Genomic DNA, 12,694 nt, shown 5'->3' with positions numbered 1-12,694 from the left:
CGGGAATTCTCAACTTCCAAAATTAGTGTTTACTACGTACACACCACTGGCAAAAGGGAAATGAGAGGGGACGAGCCAATTTATTCATGTTCCATTGGATGTTCGCCATAGAACGTGGCGAAACACGAAACCGGACCGTCACTGACTGATTTCGGCTCGACTCTTCAATAAAACTTCTTCGGTCAAAATCCTTCGAAAACTGACCACCAGGGTTACCATAATATGTTGAGCGATTAGGATCATTTCAGTTTCAATGACGAGGCATATTTCATCCTCATTTGCCAATTGATCGGGGCCTGACCAGTTCTGGGCTTTTACTCTAATGAATGTTGTAAGCTTCAGTGGAGCCAAAATGGCGACGCTGAACTGTCTTCATCAGACTAGATGGGTCTTCTTTGGCAGTATCGTGCACTCAACTGAGAATAAAAAACTTGGATGACTCTTTTTCCAGAAGCTGATAAAGGAGCAAATAAAAGTTTTAGTTGATTGTTCAATGAAACAGAAGAAAAAGCGTGCTTTTGTCTCGAGACCGTAGACACAGTATACGTAGTACTACCTATACGTAGTAGAAGGACCACGTCGTTCGTGGACCCACGAGTTTCTCTCTGGCCAAGTGGTCTTGTCGAACATTTCCTTCCTGCTGTCCGGTTCCATGGTCCAGGGGAACCACTAAATGTTTCACACAAAACCCTGCCCTCACCCTTGATTTATTTCGAAACTCACTCAGACAGATTGTGACCTAGTCTTATCAGTCCCACCAAAATGACACGCCTCGCATCCACAGCCTTTTCTATTTGACAACGGGACCATAAATTTAATAAAAGGCTAAACATCCTCTTGGAACTTCTTCACGGTGGGGAGAAAGGCCAACCAAGTCGTGTTCCTGGACTTGGTGAAGACAGAATTGGATTCTTCGCGGCCTTGGAATGCATTACAGCCTGTGTCCACGTGTGGAAGGTAGAAGAATTAGAGCTTCCCTACATTAATTGATGTCTCCGGGGCCCTTATCTAAATGAGAGGACGATAAGGTAGCCCTCGCATCTTCTTGGGCATTGTCCAGAGCTAAGGATCTACTGCAAAATAGGCGGATAGGGCAGCGAACAAGAGAGCGTGAAAGAAAGAAAGACCAATTGAATGTGTTTGGACCTTCATTGGTGGTTGAACGTTGCGGTGGGTTTCGTTGAATGCAATTTAGATGGGCAACCAGATCGATTAGGATCTGAGGATCCGAAAAATTGCGCCCAGACCACTTAATCAAACATCTCGTCTTTATCAGGCCATAAAAGATGGAAACGGAAGAGTAACAAACCAAACATATGGGAATAGAACAGTTTTTTTGTATTGTGGCAAGAGAAAACAACGCGGACGAGAAAACTGTAGTTTCATTCCAGACCCAGACTTTTTGTTCGCTTCAAGACAATTGCACGAGTTTATCGCGTAGTAATAGATACTTAAACCATTCCAGTTCGTCATGTGGAACTGTCCATCCCACAGCTCGTAGTCCAATGTCAAAACGATCCATAAAACAGCTTTTGTTGAGTGCGCAATAGTTCCCAGTTTCCCCTTTGGTCTAGTCATAAAACATGGTTCATTGAAGGACAGTACCAAACTAACCTAGAGCAGAATATTCCTGGCACAGTTTAAAACTTTGCTCTCCGATTGGTTCTAAACCACCCGAGTGGTTTGTTGTTGGTTTGCAGAAGGCATTGCATATTTCGTTCCCATTACCGTGCCATTGAGACCCGACTGGGATCCATATAATTCTCTCTTTCTGGACTGAGATCTGTTTTGAGGTCAGGCCATCAAGGCTGGGTGGAACTTTGGGAAAGTCCGTGGAAAAGGGGGTGCATGATTGGACATGATTAGGAAAGGAGCCTTCGGGTGATTTGGAGGCACTGCGGTTGGAGCAAATCGTGTCTGACAGCCATGAGCATGGGCCAGCAAATCGAATGGAAATGAAACATCACCAAGGACCGAGCCACTCTGATATCAAGAAAAAAACATGCAACTCCGGAACATCCTCATTAGCAAATAAGGAAAATCTGAAACAGTTCCTCTGCGTGCGCACCGTCCTTCTATTCACCGAATACCGATCAGACACTCTTTTTCATTCCAAAGAGATTTCGGACAAAATAAACATTCAGTTGGAAAGTTTCTCAATAACATCCATTGTTTCTGACAGTTCCGCCAAATAACTGGAGGCCTCTGAAAGACACCACTGGCGTGGCTAGCTGGGCATCCGTCGCTTTGGAAGCTCCAGACCGGATCTCGACATGATCAATGGCGCATTGGCAAACTCAGCACTGTTTTCAAGTTTGATCGTTGGGACTGTGGCTTGGAGGTCGACTCTTGCTCGCTCTTACCAAGAACACTTACTAAAAGCTTACCAAGCCAACCGGGCACAGATGTTTGATACGAATCGTAAATCGTGATTGAAGGCCAAAGTTGGACATTAATCGAACCTTGAGGAGGAGGGAGAGGAGGCCTCTCTCAAACTTCACAGCGAGACCGACCAGGATCACCACCACCACTACCACTACCACCACTAGTGCTGCTACTGCCATGGCCAATCCGAGAAAAGGAAGCGAACCCGCAAGATGAGACTTCCATGAAGTTTGCCAAACTCCTTGGCAGCTGCTCGGATGGAACTAATAAAGGGATTTCGCTCTTTCACCCGCCGCCATCCATAACATCAGTCCGGATTAGGGTGAACCGTCCATCCCAACTTTTCTTCACGGAGTTTCACAATGCACTCGCTCTCATTGACAGACCGAACCACTCATGCAGTAACATTGTGTACATGCATTATACACACACTAGTATACGCACATCAATGGGAGAAAGAAACCTAGATACTGAATGAATGGGAATCATCATCACTTACAAACCATATTGATCTTGATCGAGGTCTCCACAGGAGCCGTCAGGTTCGTATTGAACGCCTTGCACGTGTACGTCGTTCCATGGTCGGAGCGCTTCAAATTAGGCAAACGCAGCGTGTTTCTGACCTTGAAGATCTTGGCATCCACTTCCTCCACCACATCATCCACGATGGTCTTCTCACGCCACCAAGACAAACGGGGCAAGGGATCGCCACCAATGGTTTCACATATTAACACGGCCGTGGAATCCTCACGGACATGTTCCGTGGCCAAAACGAGTCTTTGGCCGGACTCGTTGAGGATCACTGGGTGACTTGGGGGAACTAGAATGGAACAAGATGGCTGTCCGTGAGAGACTTGGAATTTCTTCAAACGAAACGAACTCGTCGGTGGACAATGCAAATGGCCTATTTTTAGAAAAGCATACTATGTCATCGCCTTTCACTATGATAATAGCTGGGACAGATTTGAAATGCATTTCGGGATGCTGAGTGCGATATTGGAGTTCAAGATTGCGTGGGCCTTTACGAATAATCAGGGGCAATTTTTTCCTCTGGAAAAAAACCTTATATCTTCATACTCAACGATGCATTTCGAAGGCAATTGGAAGCCAGAGGTGAAGAAAGGCATCATTGCTATCATGAGCTCGTATTTTCGACCCCATCAACTCCCATTGCCTTACTTCAGCTTTTTGCAATAATTTGCAAGTGCTGGCACAAATTAGCATATTTTTGCAATTTCAGAAATGGCCACCAATCCATTAGGAACCATTTTTCCTCGGGGGTTATGTCCCCTTGAAAAGGAAAATTTCCTTTCCAGTAAGTCACCCGCAATTGTTCCACTTCCTTTGAGCCCTTTGGCAGTGGTTCCAATCCATTTGCTAAATTGTTCCACAAGTCCCCACCATAAACGAACTAATGAAAACGGATCCACCCATCAAATACCTGACGGCGCACTCGAAACAGAATTCACCTTAATCAATCAAGCAAATTGACGTTCACTTGTCAAGCGCTAGTAATTCAATATGCAAGGCAAAAAAAGATACAGAAGTTGCATTGGACGTATGTATTATCCTAAACGAAAAGTCTAAGGTCTCTAGAAGACTCAAGTGGGACTTCAAGACCTTTAACAGGAAAGAGTTCTAGTTGTGTAGCCAATGAAGACACTTGAAATTGCCATGGAAAGGAGCTCATAAACAAATGCCAACGCCTAATGAGTGTCATAAAATGAAATGGAATATTCATGTCTCGCCATTGATCAAACAACTGTTCCAAAGTCATTCGTCGATGGAACATAACCACCCTACTAAACATGAATGAAAACCCGTTGCCTTCGGCAAATGCAAAATATCTCCTGTTGTATGACCTCAACTTAGGGTGGCCAAAAAAAGGTCCAAGAAAAAAGTGCTTGACATAAGAATTGATGCCTATCGATCAATCGATTTCCAATGCCATGTCAAAGTTCCCTTTGAACCACCGATCATGGCAGCAAACTTGAATCCTATCTGGTTCCATCCAACCGCCATACCCCCCTTTCTATATCTTTCTCAGGCTAGGGTCACATCAATTATGATGTGGACATTCCTCATGATCGATTCTGATAAAGTGTCGTTTCCAGGACTAAACAAACGATCCAGGTGATGAATCGAATCGTGTGAATGTGCTTATGGACGTACATGACCTTCAACGGCCAGAGTCTTACCAATTAGGTTCAATTTGATCCTTGTGTTCCTGGTCGGAGCCTCTCGGAAATCGACCCGACATCGGAAGATCCCACGATCTTGAACTTGAAGGGGCTCGATCCCGAGGAAAGAATGGATCATTGGAGCACCCGTTTCCGAGAACATCCCAGTCTCGTAGAACTTGAAGTAGGCCCGATTACCCAAGGTTCCATTATCGCGCCAATGTCGGCCATTCTCACCTTGACGCATGTCGAAGCTATAAACGACGGAAAGACAATAAGGTTAAAGTTTAGCCATTGTCAAGGGCTACCCTGATTGAATCAGTAAACAATGGATGGCTCTCTCACTGCGTTATAGTGCATGAAGAGCAAGAGTTTGCAACAAATCTTGAAGGAGCTCCATTTCCCCATTCAAAGTTTGAACGATTGATTAAAAAGAAAAAAGAAATCAACGCTTCGGGATCATTATTGAGCATTCTGCTACCAAAATAATACTGGTAAATCCCCTCCAACGCCTATTCACATATAATCGAACGAGACGGGTCCAAACTTCATTGGAGGGCTTGTTTACCCACGTTAATGAGGCAGCCATAAATCTTAGACCATGTGGTTTGCCACCAATGTGGACCATGTTGGTGAAGAAACTAGTCATGGCAAGTTGAATGTACGCTTTGCATGTCTGCTTGTCCAAAGAAAAAGCAAAGAGTGCATAGTTGTGACCTTGGTCATCCCACCTGGAAAGAACAACGCGCACATGGACGCGAAGGAAGTCGGGAAACAAGAATATACAACATCAAAGTGAAGGACTACCCACAGCGGGAGCCAGTCGGTCCCTGAGAATTCGTTGGCTGCCTTGAAAATGGCAAACAAATAGAAGCGGGAGAATACCCTAGTGTTCCATTTTCTTGGGGAGCTCCTTCCCAACTCCGTCGACAGAGTTGGCTTGGGCTTTGTTGTTTAGCTTTTGTGTGGCGAGCTCTGGAAGTAAGCCGAGAATGGAGAGAACACGTCCTTTGGGATCGGTGGAACAAGTCATGCTTGAGCAACCCTGTCATTATCGCTTAATGTTGAAATGAAATTGTGCCGGTTCCCCGGGTTCCCCAAAGGATCGCATGAGGTACGACGAGGAAGTCATAAAGTCACAATTGGTTTGGTTTACCTTGATGAACACAATGCATTGAATCCAGGGGAGCAAAAGCTAAGAAAGACATATCATTTTTACCTGTAAATGGGCGTGCCAAACACATCCTTGTAAAATAAGATCAGATGAGGTGAATCCGAAGGGAATGGAGCGGTGAGGTCACACGGAATTTGGGCTTTGCCCCCGATCACGCTGGTCACTTCTTTGGTAATAACTGAAAAGGAGAGCACAGGATTGAAAGAATTGTGGCCCAGTCGTGTTGACAATTAATCTTGTATTTCATGACCATTCTTTCCTCTAGGGTCCGTTTTGGTCTCGCCATAAATCATCCAGTCTAATAACTGACTGTCTTAAGAGCAGCCACTAAATATCGCCCACTCCCATCCAACCCACCCACCCACCAACTAACTAACCAACCAACCAAGTAACCCGACTGGTTCATTGTTCTGGATCCTTTGTCTGAACAAGACCAACGGTTACACTGTACTAAGAGGAGAAATATCCCTTGTTGCAACATGACAAATGACAATAAATCTCTTTTTTTCTGAAAAATTCGGGATTGTGCTAGGCTTAGCCTTGCGTAGCAAATAAAGGGTCTGAATATTGCTTCTAACACCGGAAATGGAACGTCTCAACAACTCCAGCTCATTTAAACTACGCCACTCATTCATTCCGGGAGTCAGAACAACGAGAAAAGGCCCTGACCTTTTTTCAGGGTTGTCCACAACAAAAAGTCGTCACTCCAGACTTGTCATTCAAGTCCTTTGGGGGTTAGAATTGTTCATGTTCAAGGCTTCTACTGCCCCAAATATCCATTAGTTACGAGGCAAAAGTGGGTCAATAAACGAACTGAATTCCAATGAAACACGCTCGCCGATTAGTCACGAGTTGGTCGAGCAAAGGCCAACGTGGTCAAAGACGTGACTCATCCACTGGCCTTTGAGAATCAGGTGCAAGAAACCTGGATATCAATGCTTTGTCTAGACTGGATGGCAAGAGAAACCGGTCCAAGGATAAATACATTGCAAGTGTTTTTTCGCTTTTTGAGGCACCTTTTCAATTAGTCAAGGAGGAAAATTGATTTTTACTTACAAGGTGTATGGAAAAAAATCAAGTGCAAAGGACGTTTGAGACGAAAATCAAATTGAAATATGTTTGCCTCTACCACATGGGAAAATCATAAATCCAAATTGCAATAATTGGGACTCAATGTTCATAATGATATCATTGCATTTGGCAAAGAACACCTGAAGGTTGTTTGGTGTCACAAAAACACCAAAGTTAACTAATTTATCATGGAAAAGGTGCCATATTTTTCAGGCCGAATGGGGAAAGGGATTGCCTTAGTTTCAGAAACGGGATCCATTCAAATGTGAGATTGTATGCCTATTCCATAAAATGCTAAAACATTGTGCTCCCATATCAAATGCATTTAGAACGTCCTCCACGCTCTGCCCTTGTTCCAATCATGGGCCTGAAAAGAAGTTTACGAGTCCCGTTCATATAATACGATATTCATGAGACAACATTGTCGCTTCAATGAATTCTGCGATGGGTGAACTTATTGTTATGAAGGTCCATGCAGATCTCTGGAATTTATTGATAGGTGCCGGGTCCACTGAAGGCATGCATGCATGCACCAAACGTCCCATTCAAAATAGATTACCAATGAGAAGACCAAACTTGGCGCTTGAACACTTTGTTCCAATGTTCCCAGAACTTGCCCGCCCACTTCAGAGTCATAGAATCCAATGGCCGGCAATCGCAGATCCAATGATTGGAGTCCATGGGACTCAATGAAGTTTGTTTATTATTACGCAGCAAACAAGTAACCCAGTAAACAAGGCAATCTGTAATCTGACCCTTGGAGTCTCTCTCCCTCGACTGGTGCATTTATTGGCCAAGTGTGAATTGCAATGTATCATCCAAATGGCCCATTGGGACACTAAGATCGCAAACTGCAAGCTCCTCGTGCCCCTCTCGCTATCTCGAATTGAACTCGAGGATTGGTAGGTCACCTGTCAAATGGCGATGGCGATAAGGCCAGAAACTCCCCATGGTGGCCTAATTCTAGAAGCATTCGTTGTTCCTCAATGCAGTTCTAAATTGTTGTCCAAAATCTCCCTTGGATCATGTGCGCTGTGTGTCCCGTCCGAGACTTGACTGTTTTGTCATCTGCACCCAAACTCCTGAAGCTCTCTCATTCAGCCGGCTTTTTCAGTGGAGTCAGCAAGCAGAGCCGGAACTTTGTGGTGAAATGCATTAGTCGGCCAGCCCGCAAGGACACGGGGTGCAGGCTCGGGAGCGATGGGCGAGCTTCCATTTGCAATTATTTTCATAAGATGAATGGCCGGAATCTTTGGCAGAATGAATGCAAAAAGACTATTTAGACACAAACAAACCCTCGCTTTGTCCGGCCTTTATGGCGGCACAAGGTCCCTCTCTTATCTCTCTCTCTCTCTGTCTCTTTCTGTCTCTGTCTTTTGAACGTTCACTCCCTTATACGTATGTATAGTGTTCGCTCACTTTCAAGTTGGTTGGCAATTGTTCTCTGAGCAAATGTGAGTGGGCTACATGTTTATTGCCATGTTATGCGGAAAATTGGACTTGTCGCAACATTAGTTTCGCGCCCACCCACATCCAATGAGAAAAGTCCAATGAGAAGGTACTGATGAATGTTATATACCTGGATGGGTCCACGCAGCCCGCCGCCACTAAAGGAAGGCAGCGCAAATCTCGATGCCTTTATCTGGGGAATCTGCCTGGTATACTTTCCTGGGTGAGTTGGAAGTCGGAGGCCAGGTGAGAAATGAGTTCCATCCTCCATGTCCAAACCAATGGACCAGCGGGTTCTTTCAGGCAAATAAGTTACTCGATATTTGAGAGGACACTCTCTCTCGGATGTGTTCAACTTCGCAACGAGATCTCGGAATTAGGATACGCATACAGTCCACATGGTGGGCCAACTCCAGCATCATTCTCCCTTATGGATCCCTATAGTGGGCATGGTGGAGCTCTCAGATAGGATGGGATAAAGAACAGCAACAGCTAAGACAAGTGGATAAAAGAGGATAGCGGAAACCCCCTTGACTCCCTTGACGCGTTGTTCCTCTGGCCATCAGCTTTGTCATGTCGAGGGTAATTTGTTTACAAGCAATGAGAGCGAGAAGGCCAGTCAGCTAGCCTGGAAATTTATATCAAGTCCAATGCTGCCCTTCAACGAACGAATCCAGCCATTTTAGGAACACGGTCATGAACGGACGGTCGGACCAGAATAAGTTACTGCTTCCCTGCAATATCTGAGATCAACTGGGCTGATTTGGACGGTGGCACCGTTGCCCATAGAACTGTAGAACTGTGGAACTATAGAATTGTACCAGTCAGACGCTTGGTGCCCTTGCAGGGAACAGACTGGACAGGAATGAGGTTCTTTAGGATGGGACAAGAGGAATGACTGAGTGAGTGAGTGAAACCATAGTGAAACCAGAATCGAGGAAACGCTGGAGCCAAGCAGTACAAAAGGATTATTTTTTTCAGCCTCGAGGAGAAGTTTCCATTTGGTGTCTTTTTCTCACGCACACAAAACCTCCATAAGCATAATAATGAAGAATTTCGACATTACAATGTTCATTAACCAAGACTTGGTACTCCAGAATTATGAAAGCTGTGAAGGAGAAACCCGCAATAAAGCATGAATGATTGAGCGGTACTTATCATTTAGCTCATTTGGGCGAATTCTATTCGCATGTTCCATTGCTGAAACTCGGAGACATTGATAGTTTTTAATGTACAAAAGTGGGGAGTAATTTTCTCCAAATGAACATGGTAGTAGGTATTGGCAAACTATCTGATTGAAACGAAATCATCACGCTCTTTAGGAAGCAAAGGGATTCACTTCTTCAAAGCAACATGTTCTAAGCCAGTGCAATGAGACCAATTCTTCTCTACTGTACAGTATTCAGTATAACTTTGATCAAGGGGGATTTGTTCCGAATTTCCTCTCGCATGCTTACCCCGATTGGCAATTCCATCGTGTTCAAAATATGTACGCATCTTGTAGTAGTTGCGGTAGTAATACATTTGCGAGAATAGGGGTCGTGTGACTTGACCTTGTCTCATGGACATTCGTACATTCCTGATTTCTCGCTCCGCACTTGATTGCCAAAAGGAACGGGTGAAGACAGAGAGGATATGCCATAAAAATACCTACTCCAACCTCATCGTCGCCATCTTCGGACGCCGTCTTCTTGAATATTTATGAAGTGTCAGCCCAAGCCTAGTGTGTCAATTTCTCATCATGATCCAGAAACCCAAAGGTGAACTCCTGTCTCTCACTCGCTCTCTCTCACACACTCACTCCTTCTATTTCTTTCTTGCTCTCATTCTACTTAGGATTGGTGGGCTTGGCACAATGTACGCACAATCCCGCTTTGTTCCCACACTGGTGAGTCATGACGAGCGAAATCTCCACCTACTACAAAGCACGAATGGAACAATGCGTGCATGTAGCTCGCTCACTCGTTCTTCAGTTTGAGTAATGTTCCCATTATTTGGAATGGCCAGCGAACCCGGAACAGAAGAAGAGGCAAAAAAGAAGAAGAGCTCCACCGCCGATTAGAGAGCCAAATGAAAAGAACAATCACCGAACCCGTTCGGGTTTTTTCCCCCCTAAATGAAATATCCTCGCTGGAGATCAATCCAAAATTCCATTGACGGCTCGGGCGAAACCGAATTTGCTAATGGACTTCAAGTGTAGGTTAGCCCCCTTTTTTCGGGTATCCCAAACCGAGATGAGACGAAGAGAATCCACCAAATGGAACAGATCCATCTCAATAAGCTCGAATAAAGATAAAACGAAAATAAGCTAACCCATCATGTGGAAGTTGCCTAGAGTGCTTGGTGAGCTCTTGGGTGTCTTTCGCTCCTTCTTTGCCAGAGATAGAGCGAGCACATTCTCTCACACCTCATAAAAACGAATCAAACTTTTTTCCTCAGTCAGTTTGCATCTCCTCAAAGCTAAACTCAGGCGAGAAAGAGATCAACTTTCCCCCCCCCCTGTTTCAAATTTGTTGAGGAAAGACATGTACGAGAAATGAGATACTCGTACATCAGGGTTGTTCTTGAACGTGAAAAGGCAAATCCAAATGATTCCAGCGTATCAACCCTTTATGGTTTGGAACAATCGGCCTTCAGGAAAAGGAATGTTTTCAACTAAATATTGCTTTTGAGTTACAGGTGTTTCGGAACAGTGTACCCTTTTGGCATTGCTATTAGGTTCATGAGGGGCATGTTTTCGTCAAGTGGCAAGGACATTGTTTGAAATTGGAGATCACACCCGACTAAAGGCATACACAAGACAGGCAAATGTGTGGGAGGATTAAACCTCGTGTAAAAGATTAAATGCATCGAAGCCGAGGATAAACCTAGCACTGATTTGCAGTTGAAGGTGTCTTTTCCAAGGAGCGGTTGAACATAAAAAGGTCACATTATTGACTTTTCAGTGGACCCGCGGTTTGCGTGACCTTTTGCTTATTTATTCTTTAAAACATATTTAATTTCTCCAAACTTGAAGATGTAGGTTTCAAGTTTTCAGCTCCGTGAATCAACAAGAGGCGAGACTCCCGAATTCGTCGTTCCCCTTTCTGAGACAGTTTTTGCGAGTAATGAGAACCGGATGATCATCAAGGTTGAGACAGACGTCTTCGTTGCAGACGTTCCGACTTCAGAGCCACTCTTTAGACATTGCAGGAAAAGGAAATGACACTATTCAGCTTGAATTGTGGAGATAAACTTCCGTCTGACGTGACGGAGATCCATAGGGGTGTGTTTCTTTGCACAGTTGGTTTCAAAGACGCTCTTGGGAAAGACTGTCGATCTAAATAGAGCGCTCCTAAAATAAAGAAAGGCTTCATGCGGGGCAAAACAAAGACAAACTGATACTAATGGAACTCGTTTGCCGGCAGAAATAGATTGCCATTCTCAGCCACCGAATTAAATCATTCCTTGATTTTTTTCAGGTCAAGTCTAGTAGCACTTTCTGACCTAAAACCAAACAATGGGCAAGCTATGCAACACTGGTTTGTAATCTATCAGCGTAAGCACATTACAATCCAGCTTTTTAGAGTTTGGCTTCAAAAGAGGGCTTTTCATGGAAGATAAACCTTCCACTTAACAGGACTTATCTGCGCTTATGAAATGGTCGTTTTGATCTGTCGTTAAACGGCAATAAAACAACCCAGTTTTTGTACTGACTTTGGTACAAACAGTATTGACTCGACCTTTTGACGCAGGTGTTGGTAAAACTCGAACACAGGTGAAATTAAGATTTAACATATTGACTTCAGGCCATCCATACATGTCATGCTCGTTATACCTAAACAATTGAACAAACATTTTTACTTTTGACTGATTAAACCAACATGTCCAGTCGAGTATATTTGTTTCCTTAGGCCCAACATCTTTCTACAATATGGTACTAGCCATTTCATTAGAAAGTTCTTGGCTAATTTATTAGACAATAGAGACATAATGTGCTTGTGATCAATGAAAAAGTGACAGATATTTACAGGGACTCAATTTCATGCTTTGTCGAAAAAATTAATCATCACATATTTGTGAAAGATAGGTAAACGAATAATGGTTAGAGAGAGAACATAATTGACTAAACTTTGAAATCAAATTAGAAATGACGAGGCTTCCTCTATTGACCCCGTCATTGCCAGCCTTGGATTAAAAAATGATTCTTATCTGTTCCACTTGTCATTATTGTTGTAGTGCTTAAATAACAAAACCACGATCGCCCAAACACGTTGATTCAAAATGTGCCTGTCTCTGTTCAAGTGTCGCTGGAACGGAAGTTCGACATTAGACACTAGGTAAGGTTGTAGCGTTATAATGAGGTGCTTTAGAGTCTCGTCTCAATCTGTCCTGATTCACCAGCCTCGTTTTCGCACTCTTTCGCCTAATTGACTGAAGCAGACAACCCCCCCCC

The 12,694-nt window shown here is 44.1% G+C and overlaps 1 protein-coding gene across 1 annotated transcript in view; it reads right to left on the bottom strand.

Annotated features, from left to right (window-relative positions):
* Nucleotides 1-12,694, bottom strand: part of LOC131883706 (uncharacterized) — a 53,757-nt gene that overhangs the window by 31,311 nt on the left and 9,752 nt on the right. Inside the window, exons 2-4 of the mRNA XM_059231227.1 lie at nucleotides 5,785-5,917; nucleotides 4,584-4,819; nucleotides 2,885-3,205 (exon numbers count right to left, since the gene is read on the bottom strand). Coding sequence (XP_059087210.1) covers nucleotides 2,885-3,205; nucleotides 4,584-4,819; nucleotides 5,785-5,917 — 690 coding nt within the window. The remainder of the gene's footprint in view (nucleotides 1-2,884; nucleotides 3,206-4,583; nucleotides 4,820-5,784; nucleotides 5,918-12,694) is intronic.

This window comes from Tigriopus californicus, chromosome 7 (assembly GCF_007210705.1).
Source record: "Tigriopus californicus strain San Diego chromosome 7, Tcal_SD_v2.1, whole genome shotgun sequence".
NCBI classification, from domain to species: Eukaryota; Metazoa; Arthropoda; class Copepoda; order Harpacticoida; family Harpacticidae; genus Tigriopus; species Tigriopus californicus.
The sequence above is the reverse complement of the archived record's forward strand: the minus strand, read 5'-3'. Positions and strand labels throughout refer to the sequence as shown.